Source organism: Boleophthalmus pectinirostris, unplaced genomic scaffold (assembly GCF_026225935.1).
Source record: "Boleophthalmus pectinirostris isolate CB_2022bp ecotype Guang Dong unplaced genomic scaffold, ASM2622593v1 HiC_scaffold_15, whole genome shotgun sequence".
NCBI lineage: Eukaryota > Metazoa > Chordata > Actinopteri > Gobiiformes > Gobiidae > Boleophthalmus > Boleophthalmus pectinirostris.
In genome coordinates, this window is record NW_026571070.1 from 23,564,662 (window position 1) to 23,583,935 (window position 19,274).

The 19,274-nt window shown below is 39.1% G+C and overlaps 2 protein-coding genes across 2 annotated transcripts in view; both read left to right on the plus strand.

Moving 5' to 3' along the window:
• The window catches only part of malrd1 (MAM and LDL receptor class A domain containing 1), a 37,375-nt gene extending 35,262 nt beyond the window's left edge, over positions 1-2,113 (plus strand). Inside the window, exons 34-38 of the mRNA XM_055150818.1 lie at positions 341-426; positions 576-672; positions 772-832; positions 1,834-1,929; positions 2,015-2,113. Coding sequence (XP_055006793.1) covers positions 341-426; positions 576-672; positions 772-832; positions 1,834-1,929; positions 2,015-2,113 — 439 coding nt within the window. The remainder of the gene's footprint in view (positions 1-340; positions 427-575; positions 673-771; positions 833-1,833; positions 1,930-2,014) is intronic.
• A 5,266-nt stretch (positions 2,114-7,379) lies between these two features.
• The window catches only part of plxdc2b (plexin domain containing 2b), a 71,593-nt gene continuing 59,698 nt past the window's right edge, over positions 7,380-19,274 (plus strand). The window contains exon 1 of the mRNA XM_020935715.2: positions 7,380-7,742. Coding sequence (XP_020791374.2) covers positions 7,655-7,742 — 88 coding nt within the window. The 5' untranslated portion in view covers positions 7,380-7,654. The remainder of the gene's footprint in view (positions 7,743-19,274) is intronic.

Sequence of the window (19,274 nt, forward strand, 5' to 3'; positions counted from 1 at the left end):
AAAACAACGTTATGACATACTGTTGACTCAAGCAGTTATTTGCAATCCAGAAATATATCCGAAAATACTACTATTACTACTACTATTACTACTGCATCCTAACTAGGGCTGGGTATCATTAAGAAGTTGCCGATAAGATACATACCTTGATACAGTGCACTTTGAATTCGATACGAAATATTTCAAAACTATTCATTGCGGTTTAATTAAAAAATAAAGGTTAAATCATGGCTGTGGTACTAAAAGTCTTTGTTAAACCACTTATCTCAATATCTCAATATTTTGGCACACCCCTCATTATGTTATTTTTGGTATTTAATTTCATATATTTGAATCACAGATGTTTCGATGGTTGGACTGGTAACCGTTGCCACAGAAAGACGCCTTTGACGACCCCATCTCCCACTCTGGAGGACATCAACTTTGGTAATAAACAAACTCTTACTCCTCCAGTCTGTATTACATACAGTAGTCTCTCCCTTATGCTTAAAGTGCTCTTACACATGCTGTTAATAGTATGCACTGCATTAGAGATAGGGGCCAAAATTAAGACTTATGAACTTCCCTCTTATTAGATGCTGTGTACACTGGCATTGGCATTGGGCTAGTTCTGCTAACAGCTGGTGTGACTGTGTGCATCCTCGCTGCTCTCAAGAAAAAAGGCTGTTTAATGTGAGTATTGGCAGCAGTAGAGAATCCCCTGCTCCACTTGTGTTGATGATGATGATGTTGGAGAAAAGCTTGTAATGAGTTCATTTGTCTGGCCTACAGAAAGCCCAGACCGCTGGACTATGGGGTGATGGATGACCCCATATTTGACTGGAGAGCAGAGGTTGGTGCACTCAAACACAAAATCAATCATCCAAAGATTTAATTCTGGTGATATTAGGTTTATGAGTCGAATTCTTCTCCAATTCATCTTGCTTTTATTCAATAAGTGGATTTTACATGAGCACAGGTCATAAGGTGGTATGTTTTTGATTTAAAACAATTGATTCTGTGGCCTCTGCCTTTGGGGACCTATGATTCAATTTATTCCAAATGTAACTGGTACTTTAATATTAAACAGAGGGGAAAATCCTTGAGATTCATGATCAGTGGCTGCTCTTAGTCATAAAATTCAACATTTTATATGCAGCGTTATAAATATTAACTATAACAGATAAGGCAAGCGTACAAATGAAGTTATGCTGAGTTTCAAGGAATACTATGTAAAGATGCACTGTTCCTGCTGAAGGGTCTGCCACCAGCTTGTCTCCATAGAATTGCTTTGCCTGGAATGTTCACATTATGGCATTAGATGCACATATCTATCAAAGTTATGGGTCAGATCTGTGAAAGGGCCATAAGAATAAAGTAAGAATGCAGGTTTTTCTTGGTATTTTTAGCAGTTTAAACACATGTAATTGAGTGCTAGATAGATACATTTAATTCCGTACTGTGGAATATTCAAGGCAAAGTTAGACATTTATGAAAAAGATATAGTAGAAATAGCAGCAATAGCAGAGGTAACAAAGTAGTAGTTTTCATTAGCAGCAATCACATCTCACATCACATAACTGTAGATGACATTGACACATTCATAATGTTGGAATCTCTGTATAAATACATGTAGGTGTGCACTGTTTTCACTGCCCTGACCACTGTGCTTCAACAGAAACAGCCTGCATTTATTTCTCTCTCTGAAGGATGATGATGTTTTACGAAGGTTAGATATGCAATTATAAATGCATAACAGGTCAATTAGGTTCTGATTGCACCCGCGCTTTATGTGCTGTAACCTATTAAGACCCACTTGATTTTAACACTGTGTACATGTCTTCTTTCCTCTAGTTACCATCTCTGGAAACAAGCAGCGCTAAGCCTGGTTTGAAGAGTGGTGGACAGGACCTGTCCATCAGCGTGTACCCGTGGAAGAATGAGCCAGAGGTGAGCGGGATGCTCCTCTATTTCTCTAATTATCAGTGTAAAAGTCATCCAAGTGATCTATGTGTTTTTGTGTGTGTTTTTCCAGAATCGAACTTGGAACGCTTCCAACCTGTCCTTTTCTAATCCATTGTACAACTGCCCCGCTGATGCTAATGGTCCAGACTGCACAAGCTCTGAAGCATAACAATGAATGACTTTGCATATCCATTCTGCACTAGATTTAGGTCAAAATAACACTTAGTCCTAACCCTTTGATTTGCAACTACTATAAAAATATGCAATTATTTTACAGACATGTGTTCAAGATTAATAAGCTATTCATTTTCTACCAACTTTACGGGACATTGGCTGCAGGGGTCTTTTTAACTACTTTGGATTTGAAAACAGCCTAAAGCCAGTTATTCAAACAGCCATCTATAAATTATGGCCAATTTAAATTCAACAAGTCACTCGTTGGTATACACTTTAAGATGAAATTTGATTTTTTGGAGCACTTGGAAACATTCACAACTATAGAAAATAAATTGAGATACATTTATTTTTTTATTTAGCAGACTTTGTTATCTGTTTTAATTCCCACAAGTGCAAGTACAATTGTTGCCTCTGTTTTATTTGCAAATTAAAATCCATTACAAGTCAGACTTCCAGCTCCTTTGTGTGCAGCAAGAAATGGCTGCACATTTTTCTTTGGAACAAATGCATCATTAACTAACTCAATGGGTATTTTCTTTAGTTAAATAGCATAATAAATCTTTCCACATAACTTTTAAAAGAGCTATTTACATAATGATTTACATAAATATAATATGCAATATACTGTTCAGATTCATCACCTCACCTTTTATGTGAAACATCTTACCTCTATCAAAGTTCATTGTTTCATTCTCATTTATAATAAAACCACGCATACATCATATGGTGCAGCCCTCTCGTCTTTGGTTGGTTGCACTTAATGAAAAAGTAATCAAAATACACTTCTCGTCTTCCATTTTGGCCAAAGATCAGGTTATGAATCTTTAATTTTCAGACTTTTTAGACTTAGATGACCACATTCACTACTGCCATTGCAGTTTAGCCTCGTCCTCCATCATCTGGTGTCTTTGCTGACTCGGGAGGTGGAGATTTATTACACTGTTATACAATCCATTTGAGCATTTCAATTGCTGCTTATATTGTTAACTGACCTCTCGTTCCTAGCTCCTTCTGTCTTGGAAAAGGACAAACCAAATTTTTAAAACACTTGGGCTCATATTTGAAGGTGCACTGTGTAACTTTTCTGGTAAAGGGTCCACCATCTGCTTGTTTCCTTGCTGATGTTATTGCTTTACTTTGAATGTTTCACAGTATGGCATTAGTCTGATGTATCTTGCAATTATACCACTATGGGTGTGTTTATGCTCAAAAATACATTGAAAAACATGTATTCTTGCTTACTGAGAGTGGGGTTGCCTCACCACTGATCTAACCTGAAACCCTGTGTGGTACTGTTATTTGCTAGTCCCCATGGATATAGAAAATGTAATGCCATACTGCAACTTTCAAGGCAAAGCAATAACATCTTCATGGAGACAGGTTGCGGACCCTCTACCAGAAAAGTTACACAATGCACTAAATATTTCAAAGATAATTGGATTTTACAAACTAGTAATATGACTAAAATTGATATTATGACAGTTGCACAAGCATGGTAAAAATCTGAGATAGCTAATAGACCATGATCTTTTGCTGTATAAAATATCAGTGACACTGATATTTTATAGTATTTAAATCCATTTAAATGACTGTATTCAATGAATGCACCAAAAGCGCATCACGGCAAGTACTGCTGAACTGTGTAGTACGTAGTAGTATGATTTCATTGAATGGACACCATGAAAATATGTAATCTGGAGAGTCATTAGATAATACTTTTATTCTATGGTTAAAATGCATTATACAAAAAGCTGCACTCAAACTAACCCTTTGTTTTCAAGTGGCTTTGCAGAGTTTGCTTAATCCATTGACTAAAATATAATGATGCTTTGGTGGTCCCACACAATAATGTTTCTGGTAGCTTCAACACTGCTGCTGAATACAGTGTAGCTCCAGGCTTTGTCACTTACCCGTCAGCTTTCACTCAACTATTGTTGTCCCCATTTGTTCATGACTGAGCCCACATAAAGGTCAGTGTTTTGTTTGTGAACAGATAATGAGATAAAGAAATCCTGTGCAGTTTCTCATTGGCTGTTTTAAACTCTCTTCCCTCTCAACATCTGTCTCTTTTGCTATTTGCATATGTTTTCTGCATGGTGGTAAATCCATGATGGCACCTGCACTCACAGTCTGAAGCACAGTGGGATTTCTCATTGAAGTTCACATCACCAGTTCACTAACTTTGTAAAGAGTTCTTTGTGTTTTGAGCTGTAAAACTGTTTTATCTCGGCCTATTCCTTCCTGTCTATTGCACAGTAAAGATTCATTAGGACTTTAAAGTGAAGGCTGTTTACGCAAATTGTTCTATCAGTTACCACCTGCTCGTTCACATCAAGAGCTGTTTTCTGCACTATTGCTTCATTATATTGCATACTGTTATATAAGCTTATGACAAACTCAAAACAGTCAGTTTTTTTTTTGTTTACTGTAGGTAGATACACAGAACCTCTCACTAGGCATTAACCCCTAGTGAGAGGTTCTATGCCTAGTGAGAGGTTATATTTATCACTAGGCATTGACCCCTTCTTTTCTAATATGTCTAGACCTTAAATGAAGCTAAAGGGATATTATTTTCTGTATAATCCTTTTTTCTAGTGAGATGGGAAACTGACTGTAAAAAGAAAATGCTGAATTGATAAGCTCCATCTCTTCATAGTTGCATTATAGTGGCAACACCATTATAACATAACATGTAACATAAAATGCTAAAATGTCTCAATTTGCATGGTATCTTTTAAACTTCAGATGTTGTTATGGCATTAGCACTACCAGTATTTGTAGTAGGCTTTTTATGACTGGAGTTAATATTTTGGCCCTGTGTTATAATTGGCCCAGTGTTTTTAAAACTTTAACATTAGAATTAATTCCCAAAAGAGTAGCAAGCAAGCAGTGCTGAAACCATAACATGTTTATAATGAATACCATGTGTCTATATTTAGCACCAAATTTTTTATGTATTTCAGGAGCTGTGGAAAAACTAATGATGTCCAAGACTTGGTGGAAAACAAAACAGAGGGAAGCTTGTGTTGCATGCTTCACAGTCTGGAGTGGCCTCATCAAAAACAGTGCCTTACAACTCAACAAGTGAGCCGGCTCCAAAAAACAGAACAGCAGAATGTAATGGAAAATGCACAGTCACCTCTACCACTCAGTCCTGCTCAAATATGTAACTTTCCTCAGGCATTTTGATGGACTTGGGGAGTATGATGAGTTCCACTGACAAAACACACTATGGAATGGCCAAGTTGCAAGAAATCAAAATCCAATCCAAGTGTACTCAAGAAAAAGTACTTTAAAAACATAACTGGTCAGACTGAAGTAAAAATACTCATAAAACTGAGTACATATCCATCTGCTAATCTACTGGAGTGAAAGATATAGATTAACTATTTAGTCTGAAAATGTATCCAGTTCTGTGCTCCAGAAATTTCAAGTAAAGATAAAGAATTATTTTCCATATAAGTTTCAGTGGGCTTGGACTAGATAACCTCCTTTGGCTCTTGTTATGGAATAAGGTGATTGTAGGAACAGACTGCAAAGAGTTTTGGCTGCTCTCCGTATCAAATGGTGATGACTAAAGTTTGGATAAAGAAAGTGTATGCGCTGTTGTGAGAAAAAAGAAGACTTTTAACAGAAGGCCTCCCCACTTCTCCGTCTGTCAGCCACCACCAAACCACAATGATGAAGTTGTTTTTACATGCATAACATATATTGCTGTGAAGTGTACTTTTACTGTGGCTTTGTCCATTTGCTGAACAGACAGTTGATCCAGACCCTGTGGTTTTTGGAGGTGTGTGCAGGAGCTGATGCAGAATTATGTGGGGAAACTCAGCGTGACCCGATCATATATGAGTTTGTCAGCACCAAGTCTTATGATCATAACAACCACATTTTAAAGAAGCCAGAGTTTCATGTTTCCTTTTTTTGTAAAGAGAGTGAGTTGTGTAGGCTATTCACTTATGCAGGTTCCCCATATCTCAAGCTTTTTTAGATTTTGGTCTCTTGTCTAAGTACATTTTGGTGCTGATAACATTTTGACTGTGGACAAAAAAAAAACAAAAACAAAAAAAAAACCCAGAATGCTTTACTAAGGTGTGTATTTTGTCATTTTCCCTTCTTGCACGAGCCCAAAAGCAGTATGTTGTGCACTGTGCAGTTGGATACTTGTCTACAGTTAAGAGGCTGGAATTAACTTGTTTATCAGTTGCCTAGTAAACTTAGGTTTTAGTTTGGTTTCTACTGGTAGCAGCCTGATAAATGTTCCTACTTAATTTCCCTTTCATTCATGCTTATTTGTTCCCAGTTTAAAACAAATTTGCACAAGGCGCTTTTCTCGCAAACTTTCCTTTTTATGACTGTTTTCCATGCGTAGCACCACTTCTGGATTCCCATCGCGCGCATCTTAATTAGTACAAGCATGTGGTTCAGGTTATCCTTCCTGTGCCCACTCCGAGCGCGCAGAGACCGGTGCCGACAGAAATGTTCCCTCGCACTCTCACACGAGCTTTCCGACATCTTAGCCCTCTAAATGTCTGGCAATTCTCCACTGGAAAAAGAAAGAAAGAAGATTTGTGCTTTTAAACATTGGCTGAATACAAACACTGTCTGTGCGGTCATGCTCGGTTTAATTTATCCTTTTCTTCCAGCACTGTGCCAAATACACCAAGAGAGGGCGCTCCCTGGTTCTAGCACCTGACTGACTTTTAGAATAAATGAAGGGGTTTTACCCAAGCACAAATGTCCAAAATGGGGCAGAAAATTATTTAAAGAAGATTGCAGTACGTTGTATAACTTTGGTAAGTGGATGTTACGATCATTAAGGTTATTCGAGCACTTTCAACTGAACTTTGCGCCTTTAATTACGTATTTAAGTACTGATGAGTAATAGCATATTAGCAATATGGGGCCAAAACGTTAAGTTAATTCCTCACACACTATTAAGTTTATGTGTTCTGTAGAGGATAGTTGTTAATAGAACAACCACTGACAACAGAACTAATGCCAAATAGAACCAATCCTTACCAAAGTGCAAAAATATGATTTAAGACTTACGTATATGCTATATGCTACAATACAAATAATGTTTTGACTTGCTATTTTCTCGTAAGAGCTGTTTATATTGTTCAGGTTCGTTCATTAAACTGCCTAAGATAGAAAAGCTGAGGTGCCATTGGCTCTGAGGAGGTGATGACGCCGCGAGCGCACGGTCTTCCCACTCCTTGCACTGTGCGTATCACTTCAGTGGAATAAGAGTGGTGGTCAAGACTGAGATGTGTAATCTGTGCTCTGCATTTACTTTCTATGGTCTTTTTCTTCATAGTAAGCTGCAACCTGTTCAACCGAATACGTTTCCAGCCTAGAAGCGCTCAGCCAGTGCACATCGCGGCACGCTCGCCCAGTATAAACGCGCGGTGGGAACAAAAACAGCTCAGTGCAGCGGAGGCAGGAGGAGCAGAGAGAGCCCGGAGAGTGAAGGGATAACGCGGCTCATGAGTTAAAACGCGCTTGGCTTTACAGAGGAACAGACCTGGATATGGCGAAGACACTGGAGAGGCTCATTGGAGTGGTTTTACTTTTACATTATGTGAGGATTGTCCAAACCGAGATCGCAGCCCTCAGTGGTAAGCATCTTATCTCTACATGACATATTATTTTTTGGAAAGGTCAACTTTATATTTTAGTTTGTGCATCAAAACAACTTTTCTGCTGCATATAAATGCATTAAATTGTGAAACTTTTTTTTTCTTCTCACATCAAATAAGACTTATATATATTATATATGGATATGTGGTATAAATCACACATATCCATTGTGTGAGCCAAGATAAAGAATCTTGTTTGATGCTTGATTAGCATAATTAGTACAGCTTTGATTGCTTCTGTGGTGCATGCAGATTGTTGATAATTTAGGTACATCATGGTGAGTTGTGGTGTTCCCCCTTGTGTTTTTAGCAGTGAGCACTTTCTCCACCTCAGCTCTTTATCATGTGTAACCTGGTTGTGTCAGGCTTTTGCACAGTAATTGTCTTGTTACAGTGGAAACAGCACCTGTGCCATCTTTGGGGCATTACCAAACAATTGGTTTCTTTGGATGAGGAGATAACCTCTACTGTAAATGTATGCTGGGACATGTGTGTGCTAAAGTCCTCCTAATCTCTCCTGGAGCCCTGCGCTTGAGACAGTGGAATAAGTTCATACCAGCACTGTATCCTCACAGGCCATCTCTTGTTTCCCATGGCTTTTATAGCCAGCAATGCATTTTCATCACGTATCAGACAGTGGTTAGAGAAATGCTGGGCTGCTGACAGTGACTGTAAATTAAAACCCTGTGTGAGTGTGTGTGGAATGTATAGCTTTGTTTTGGAGAGCGATGATATCTCTTAGATATATATCTGGTGTGTCACAGCAGCATGTGCAAAGACACTATTGCTGTTTCTGTAGGACTACTCAGCCTCACTTATGGAATCAATCAATCTGATATGCTGTGTCGGGCATATGAGTTTAACAGCTGGCTGCTTTATATTTTCTTCTCTACATCCTGCATCTTTGAGTCTGAATAACATTAGGGTTGTTCAAATCATTGCATTTATGGGGCATCTATGTTTCTCTTTCTGGAGCAAGACACTTTGCAGTATATAGGACAGTATTTTTAGACATGTAGGTGAGGTACTTCCTGGTTGTAGACTGACCTTCCCTAGTTGCTGTGAGGACTAGCCCCATACAGTGCAACGGCTTTTATTATTTAGAGCAGGTGGACTCCTTTACTCTGTTAAAGAAAGTCTATTGGGACGATATAGTATATAAATTTACCTTCACTGCCTCAAAAGCTCTCAAACTGTCTAAATGTGTCTTTAAAGTGAAGAGTTGCCTATAAATCTTGCTAAAGCCTTCATTTCCGTGCTTGCGTTTATTAGTTAGATGAGCACATCTGGGCAAAATTACACAACATCCTGTGAGCTCAAAGTTTGCACTGTGTGGCTGTGAGATGTTCGCACACTGAGACACTTGGTTGGAGCTTTGGCATGCTTCCACAAAATAGAGTCTGATTTTGGGGATTTGCACTCGAGGCTATTCACAAACTGGAAAAAGAGATGTTCCACTGGAGTCTAGAGTGTGTCTGCATGTGTGATAGAAATGAAAGGCGCAGAAGACGGAGGGAGTGTGAAAGAAAAAGTCTAGTGAGTTTTAATGGTGTGGTCTTATTTAAGTGTGTGCATAGAGGGCTGTTAATGTGCTAAGATTAAATGGTTTTGTATGGAATGACATGGCTCAGCGTTTATGTACTCTTCCCCAGACAGAAATGAAATAACATAGATATAATATCATACATTTTAATTGGGAGGAATGTTGATATTTAGCAATCATAACAGTTTTTTTGGACTGGTAACATATGACCTTAGAGCTGGTCGACTAAATAATCACATTTTAAAATTTTATTTGATTCATCTTGATTTTCAGTTTTATTAGATTAATTGCTATTTACAACAAAAACTTTTCTTAAGTCTGAACTCTCCTCAAAACCACACATGCATTTACTGTCAGTGGATTGGCTATAGACCTCTTGATTGAAAAGGCACAGGCTGATCACTGATTATTACAAATGACAAAATCTCAATCTTGATTAAAATCTGATGAATTGCACATCCCGAGTTTACTTCCAATTTCTTTTCACTGTTGTGAAGAATTACTAAACATGGTATAATAAAATAATCATAATGAGATGTTGTTGCTTTGCCTGTGTTATAGATAACAAAATTGAATGTTACCAAGCACTGCCCTTTTTATTTTTTCTGTACATTGGTACACTACTAAAACAGCAGCTTATAGGAGCAGTGATATGGACATCTCCAGCTCCGGTGCACTGCTCCTCATCCATCAAAGTGCCAGCAGCCTCTTCAACAGTCACACCAACACACATGTACAGAGAGATGCTCAAAATACGTAGACAGTCTTAACAGCTCTCAAAGAAAATGGTTGGCCCCTTTGTTTTCAAGTTTATTTCTATATCTTAATTCAAAGGAAAGTCTATTTAAATGGGAAGTCCCACTTCTTATACTTGGGTGGAGATTGTTTAAGCCTTTTTGGAATCCTAGCTTTTCCTCCACCCTCCCTCTCTCTCTGACATTGCAAATTTCTGAAGACTTGGTATGAGCCAGTCCATTTATTGGCCCTCTAAATGACCTGCTGAAAAGGGCTCTCCTGAATAGATAGAGGGGGGTGGGGTAGGGGTGTTTTGTGTTACGCCTCTTGCCTCGACAGCGCTCTGTACCATACATACATCGGCGGGACAGGGAGCTTTGGGTCGTCCCGTAACCAGCATGCAACAGCAGCACCAGTCTCTGAGCATTAGTCACGCCTCTGCCGCTATGCCCCTACCGCTATACCCCCACCCTCTCCTCCTTATAGTCTGTGGGCCGGAGGAGACCCCAATGGTTCAATAGGCGCCAGGACAAAAAGCGCAGAGGCCACTAGTTAATGAAACTCTGTGCTGTTAAGCTCCTTTAGGGATTTTCCACCATTGTCTTTCATGTGGCTCCGTCACTTTCTATTGTTGCAGTGCTATATTGGACTTACAATACTGGAATAAAAGTTTGTAAAATGAGTGAAGGTTTTTGTCTTCTGAGGAACATTTTAACTACTACTTTGTGACTTTCTTTAGGTGTCATTGTGAAGCTCTAATTAGTTGATGTGTTAATATAGGCGCAAAACAATATGAAAAGTCTGTTGTGGCTTTACCACTGAGCCACATGCTTGATTTAATTAAATCATGATATGAGTAGATAAGAGGTAAAAGAAAAAACATATATATCAGAAAATGTGAATCTGGTGATTCAGACCTATTCAAAACGGTCAAATGGAAGAGTGGTTTAATTTTCAATTGTTAATGTGGCCTTGCTTCCAAATCAAAGTGTCATTAATGCAGTGGAAGATGACAGAGCATTCCCATTGACGATAAACATGCCTTTTCAGCAGTTGATTGTGATGCTGGCAGCAGACCACAGCGGCGTCCACAGACAGGCTGTTATCAGCAGTACTGCTCTGAGGCACACATGAGAGAGAAACTGTATGATATGAAATGTCTAACTATTTGTATTATGGGATTATTTGTTACTGGTCAGTTAATATAGTTTTCTTCACATTTTTTTGATGTGATGTACAGTATTGTCATATAACCATGTTTTTGCATCATTGCAAGATAAGAGCTAAATAATAACTCCGTCACAAGATATCTGTAAAGGTCTGATTAGCATAAGATCATAAATGAAATGGAGTTTTGTTCTTCAGAGTCTTATACGTATAATTATGAATGTATAACTGGCAAATGAAGTTGTTACATCGCCTCAGTAGGCACTAGGCAAGGTCTTCTTCTTCAGGTCAGTTGTGCATACATTTGAATGTTATAACTTATAACTCTTCCCCCTATCTCTTTCTGGCTTTTGTTTAGTTTTTAAACCATACCAGTACTTGTAATATTGCTGTGCACCTGTAATGCACAACAATGAAAACCATAACATGGCCAGTAGATGACCTATAAGCATTTATGCACAATCAGATACACATGTTTCTTGTGTCTTGTGTCTGTAATGCCTGTCAGCTTTTCCATTTTACTGTATGCAGTGAGACACATTTGGAACGCTTAATGTGTAAGATGTTATCATACTTTAATTTTGACTGGCACCTTACTTGTGTGGTCTGAGTGTAGGCTCCTGATTAGGCCAAACCTTTAAAATCATGACCAGAAGAAGTAATAGCAGTAATAATAATGTGAAAGCCAGATGGAGTGATTTCATACTTTCACATTTGAGACTTTTGAACATTTTATTAGTCTCATTATGCAACATTCACCCCAAGATGAACATATATGACCATGAAGACTTCTGAAAAGCTGCCAAATTTTGGATGTAGTTTTGCATCTTTATATAGATGTATTTTTATATCATACATTTTTTATGTTATATTGCTACTTTGGAAAGGTATATTAGTCTTGTATTGGAGTTGTAAATAAAACATTGTGGCTATCAAAGTAAAGATAGTTCCATGTTTACCATCATAACTAGTCTGTCCAATAGTATGTGAACATAGACCCTGCCTTTGGATGCTGCGACTGCACCACCAGCACTCACAGATTAGAGCATTGAAAGAAGCAGTCTTCCAATGGGAATAATGTTCTATGATAAAGCAAAGCCAGAGCGCTGGCGGTGAGGCATCCTTCGGGCTTGCTCTAAGCAGATAAGATGTCCCCTGCCCTGCTGCAGACTTCATATCCTGAGCCCAGCGGGACCAGCACACTCAGGCCGTCCCACAAAGGCTGGTGTCACTCACAGGCTTACAACATGCTGCTACATGCCTCCGTCTATATACAACTATATATGAAAGTCTCTCTCCCCTTCACCTTTTTTTACATGCCCATACGCCTGGCTCTTATTTTCACTGCTTACACTGTTTACACAGGACAGTAAGAACACTCAATGTAGTCAGCATGTCCCTGACATGGATGCAAGCCTCCAGCTGTTTTAGATTGTGTATTCAAAACTTAGCCAGATTAGTTCCTCCAATTTTTATTTGAAACATTTACAAAAAAGAGGTTTCATGCAAATTGAGTTTGTGTTCTGTGCTGCTTCCAGGACTTTATTTTGTTTGGCTCTGGTCTTCAAACTAAAAATCCTCCTCACATACACTTTGATTACCTGATCAGCCTGGAAACAGTTAGTCAAAGCAGGTCCTGTAATGTCTTGTGTCAATGCTCTAAGCCATCTTTATTTAACAACAAACAACACAACAATACAATTTGTCATTTAAAAAAATCAAAGTTAGCATTTTTTTCTTATGTTTAACAACATAAGGTTTTCAAAAACATTAGGCTACTGGTTTGTACTCTGATTCATTTGTGTGAGTGAAACCCCATTGACCCCTTGGCCCTGTTGATGTGTTTATTGGGCTGTTCATCACATTAATAGTTCAAGCCATCATTTACTCGTTTTATAACATGTGGCTGAGCCTCTTCCCTCCACACTAGCCCTCTCCGGAGACAAGCTTTTGCGATGATTAGCCTCTAATGCCGCACACGCTCTGCTTTGTTCAAAGTGAGCTGAGCCAAGTGAACTCCTGCAGACTGTGATGTGCTGGGCCGTGGTGGGTCCAACACTGCTGCCTTTGTTACTCTGCATGGAGAGCTCTTGAGCATCTCTGCCCAGAACACAGTGAACTCATCATCAGGTCTGCCCCACAGCTATGGATGTCTGAAGACTGCAGTGCTCTGACAGGCCTTTACTATTGTGAGGTAGGGAATGTACAAAGAAGAGTTCATGGTTATAGATGAGTTAACTATTGTCATATGAGATGTGTTAAAGCTGTTTATTCATTTTGCAAATTAAGTATAATGACAATTGCCAGGTGTAAATTTCTTACAGATAAAAAAAATTGCTATTTAGTCAAGTGCTATTTTATTTCAATAGTAGATTTAAAACAACAATTACATTCAGCAACAGCGTTTATCACTTGGCACAAGTTGGCCTGGTTGACCTCAATGTTTATGAAAAACATTTTTACACTGATAAATGAGCCAGTTCATCTGGCACAATATAAGTTGCCAAATACACTATAGGGCCAGGCCTGTAAAGCATCGTCTTGAGTCATGATGATTCATTGCAGTTCCTGAAAGTGTTTTCAGAAGGTCTGACCCTTTTGAAAACAACTATAAAGGATACAGCACTTTTCTCACAAGTCCAAGCTATTTTATTACTACTACACCGATATAAAGCAACCATTTATCCATTATCTCTTTATGAAATACTGTATAAATATAATCAGATTTTTGTTGCTGCTCATGGGAGACTTTAAGGTATAAGGTCTGAAACTCATACAGACATGTTATGGTCGATAGCGTAAATGAGAAAGTCAATCGTCCAATGGCTGCTGATTGCAGAGAGATGTTTATGTTTGAATTTTAAGCAGATCATAATGTTCTATTGGCTTTGGACTGCATGTAGCTCCAGAGACTGGAGAGAAACATTTTGTGTGATTCAGATTTTATGATAAGTTTGCAACCAGCAATACACTGTCCAATGTTTCTTTTGCTTTTGTAGTGGGCCTCATCAAATTTATTGAGCATCAGATAACACTGAATGATGATCATAAGATGAGCAGTAATCAATGAGGAGGAGACAGTATTTTAGGAAAGATACTATAGTAGGTCTATAGCAGTGCAGGACCTAACAGTGTATTGTGATTGAATGACTGTATTTAAATTCTGTGAACTAGAAGATTCTGGGTAGTCTTCATATTAGAAATGTAGTGTGGCAAACAGTGATAAAGAAAATATTTAGATAATATTAAGTTTTTTATGTTGCAACATGTACTAGCACATGTGTGAGTAATAGGTAACCAGAGTTCAGTTAACTGTTCAAGTTGTAAACAAGTCTAGTCTCTTGTGCTTCATGCAGCCTTCACTTGCCTGTGCTTGCACTTGGTTCAACAACAGAACTAAAACCAAAAGTCAACAAGTGATTGTGGTAAGTGAGCTGCAGTGGGTGCCAGGTGGTCCGGTTTCACTCATCTGCGGTGGGACTCACTTCTGGGAACAAAGAGCCGCATTGAGTGTTTTTGGAGATGAATTGTGAAGGTATAACAGCTGCCTTTGTGTGTGCGTACAGTAGACTGGTGAGGCTGCTGCTTTCTCATGCTTGGCCCACATTTTCAACTCTGAACTTGCTTCCTGGACTTTACTGGAACATGTGTATTTATCAAAAGATGTCAGGTGTGGTGGACTTTACACATGTTAAGATCTACAAGGCGACAGCATGTCAGTGTAGTAGGCATGATAAATCAAAGAGGGCTGTTTGTGTTCAGACAAGAAAATTGGCCTAGGAAGATGTTTGCTGCATTTCAATTAACTATGTCACGCCTGTGGAATGAATGGACTTAATCAGAAAAGATAACTCTATTTTCAGGTCATTTCACATTTTAATTTCAATGTAAACCTCAGTCCCCAGAGCTAGACTCCATGTCTGGAGATCCTGTCGCCAAGGCCCCCACCTTCGACTCTCGCCCAGATCTCCCTGCACTGGCCCCCTATGGATCCTCCTGCTGGTGGTGGGTCCACGGGAGGACAGCCCCACACCACTCCTTAAGGGTGAGCCCGGCCGGGCTCCCTGGGGGAAGGCTCGGTGACCAGGCACCCAGTCAGGCCTGACTCCAGGGTGGGGCCCTCGTATCGCCATTCCAGGTGATGTCACGGGCCTCTGAGTGTTGCTCATCATAGAGGGCTTCTGAACTGCTCTTAGTCTGACCCGTCCCCAGGACCTGTTTGCCCCTACCAGGGGCATGAAGCCCCTGACAGCATAGCTCCCAATATCATTCTGACTCTCAAATCCCTCCACCACATTAAGGTGGCGGTTCAAGGTTTAAGGAGGGGATGATGACTTTCCTCCGCAGGGTGACTGGGTGCGAGGGTGGGTGGGATAGGGTGAGGAGCTCAGTCACACGGGAGGAGCTCAGAGTAGAGCCGCTGCTCCTCCATTTCAAGAGGACATCTGTTCTGGATGCCTCCTGGGCGCTTCCCTCAGGAGGTGTTCTGGGCATCTCCCACCGGTAGGAGGCCTCGGGGAAGACCCAGGACATGCTGGAGGAACTATGTCTTTCATCTGACCTGGGAACGCCTTGGGGTCCCCCCGGAGGAGCTGAAGGAAGTATCCGGGGTGAAGGAAGTCTGGGAGTCCCTGCTTAGACTGCTGCCCCTGTGACCCAGCCCTGGATAAGTGGAAGAAAATGGATGGATGGATATAATCCTCAGTAGGAGAAATTGACATTTGTTGATATATATGTTGCATTGATAACTGTGCCATAAATTGTGCAGTCCTATTGCTCAGTCTCCTCAGTATGCAATTTAAGTAGCATAAATTAACTAACATAGCATTGTCAAAAATAAGTCAGTTATTGTTTGCAAGAAATATTATACAGTTTATGCAGGTATTTATATTTGATACAGATACCTCAGGGTTTTGGTCTGTTCAAACCATTCTTTAACCATAGACTGATTTAGTAAATAATTGAAGCAGTATGGGTCTTTCATCTGGTTACATTTTAAGTATGGCTGTGTTAAAAATGTCTTAAAATTTATGTCAGTGGCTTTCAAAATTTATCTCCTATATCAGTGCCATTTAATGAAAAAAAAAACAACTTTATGATATTACTGACAGAGGATTAGCTGTAAACCCAGCTCAATAAAAAACAACAATTAGAAGTTACTGAATTCCATTATCAATTAAAAATTAATTGCTTATTTGATTTTTCATTTTGGATGTTTTTATTGCACTAAAAACAAGTATTCTTACTCTGAACAGGTTTCCTCAGAAACCTGACTTTATTTGGCCTGGAGGAGGGCCTCCTCCTGCTTGTTTCTATGGAAATGTTGTTCCTTTGGCTATAATATTCCACAGCATGGCATAAAAGGTATGACCATGGAAATTGCAATTTGTGTCTGTGCTAGATAAGACATAATTTTTACTCTTTTAGTCTTCTTTTACACACATTTTTATTTAAGAAGATGTTATGCCACTGCACAGAGCTGATAAATGCCTCTTTGTAGAACAGGTGCAGTAGGGGGTATGATGGGTATGGAGTGGGATGTATAACTGCTGTTGGCCTGCAGTGCCAATAAGGAAAAAGGGCCAGAAATCTAATTTAGCTGCAACCTCCTCCAGTGTCAATCTGCAGCTATTGTCACGGCCACAGGAAGCATCCAGAGGTGTATCATTGCAATGGCTGCTCACGGCAACCACACAAGCTGATGTGTGTTAGAAGTAAGGATGGTCCAGTTATTGATTAAATGTCTGGCGGACTGCCCCAGAGGCTCATGGGATATGAGCAGAAGGGGGTAAAGGTGCCAATGGAGTGTACAATCAGAGTCTAAGCTGCCAGCTGACTTCATCCAAACATTTATTTCAGTCATAAATAAGGGTTTGAAGGAGTCTAATCTGTCATTTGTGGCAGTAAATCCTTTGCTTTTGTCCGATAAAAAGGCCCACTTCAATCTCTGATTGTATAAGGGTCTGCTCTAACGTAACAATTAGGTTGTTCTATTTTCTTAAGTGGCAGTGGACCCAGGTGTTTCTGAAGATCGAGTTATGTATTACCATTTTCTTGTATTCATTATTTCTATCCTGGCTAATAGTGATCTCTCTTTTCAAATGACCACCTGTCTCATGATTAAACTCGTAATAAAAATAAATGTACTCCTTCTGAAGGTCATATTGATTGACAAATAATCAAAACTCAAAGTTTATTTTAATACTAGATTTTCTGGCCAGTGCTTGGATAAATAATTATTATAATTTTATGAATGGATTCTTACACATGAGACAAGTGAGATGATGTTTTGTTTTAACAAAAACATGTTCTAAGTGTTCTTGTTATTGCCTCCTATCAAAGCAGGACAGCTGAATTCAATGTTTATGTGGTCTGGGATATTATTGTTCAAACTGGCGGCTCACTACACTATCTGCTGTGTTGTACTGTGTAGTCTTTCTGTAAACTAGATTTTTATTTTCTTTACCACAGGCCTTGTGTGTGATCCTGGCCACATGTAGAGGATTTGTGGGACTATTTTTTCCTCTGTGGTTTGGAGCATCCTCTCAGATCCTATCATCACATGTTGTCCAAGAAACAATGGACAGTCTTTGTTTCTCTGTGCAGTTAAAACTGGAAACTTAAGCTACACTGAATGGATGTTTTTTGGTTAAGAAATCATGCATTGCTATTATTTCAAATGGACAAAATTGAAATTATTTTGCTGTCAGTTTGTGTGTGTATAGTGCTAATGATGTCTCATATTCATAAAGCTGTTATCTTCTGGTTAACCCGGACCCTCTTTAGGGCATGCCAGGAACACCTGTTAATGCAAGTTACTGTTTGAACTTGCAGGTTCAAATACTTGAGTCTCAGCTGGCTCCTCTCTATGTCCATCTCAAAGGGAGCACCCAGCCACCCTAAAACACTGAGGGCCTGATTTAAAAAAAAAGAACCAAAAGAAAAGTCTTTCCAGTTTCCTTTTTCTGCTATCTAACCCACTTGGCTCGATACTTGACTTTGCCATAAGATTAATTCTTTTGTAAGATCTGAGCAGTAAGTCATCTATCACTTGTTGTGTAGGGCGTCCTTCACACTGCCAGGCTGGAGTGACATAGAGCCTAGAAATCAATACCGTAAAATATCTCCAGAAACAGAATGAATCATGGTCTTATAAATTTTGCCAAAGTCTCCACCACACACTGTTGTACTAATGAGATCTTTCAGTTCAAATCCAGCAATGGGAGTGTCAGATGAGACGGCCCTGTGTGATTCATTTTTTTCTGGCGCTTTTTAAACCTTGTTGGACAGATTTACCGTTTATCCACAGAACCATAATGAGGTCATCCAGTGTTGCTATTAGGTGTGTCAGTTGAACCGCGCCTTGGATTTTTATAGGCTTAACCTACTCCGTAGTTGGCATTATAAAACATTTACAGGCAACACGGTCAAGTCAGGTTTCTCTGCACTGACTCCTAAAGGCAAGGTCACAAGAGATGGATGGATAATGTTAAAACTCCAGCTCTGGAAAGTTGGTTTCTAAGTGGAACTTTAGTTTTCCAACTCCTCTTTTTGATCACTTAATTCTTTCCGACTTAATAAACAGTCTTGTAGACTACATTATATATTATATGGATACACAAGAAATGCAGTATAATTAACTCATATTTATTAGCCTAGTCTAGGATTTCCCAAACTGGGGCTTGATGCTAAAATATAGGCTAATTAAACTGGCTTAAAGGGCTGAAGGATTTGGGAAAAATATTGAATTGCAATTTTTTGGTGACAAGCATTCCGATTGTGATTAGATTTATGCTTTAATAATAAGGTTCTGCTGAAAGCTGACATATTAAATCCTTCCATCTTCCAGAACAGTTTACAAAAAGACTGAATGACATGTTTAAACATATCCAAACAACAGGGTTAGCAATTTTTATGCAGACAGGAGATTTTGTTGTATATGAACAATTATTATGGGACTTCAAAAATTACAGTCTTTCCGATTTGCTAACTGCGCTCATTCAAATTGAGATTTTGATCATATTTCGATGAATGTTTCAGCTCTAGGTTAAAGACAGTGAAATTAG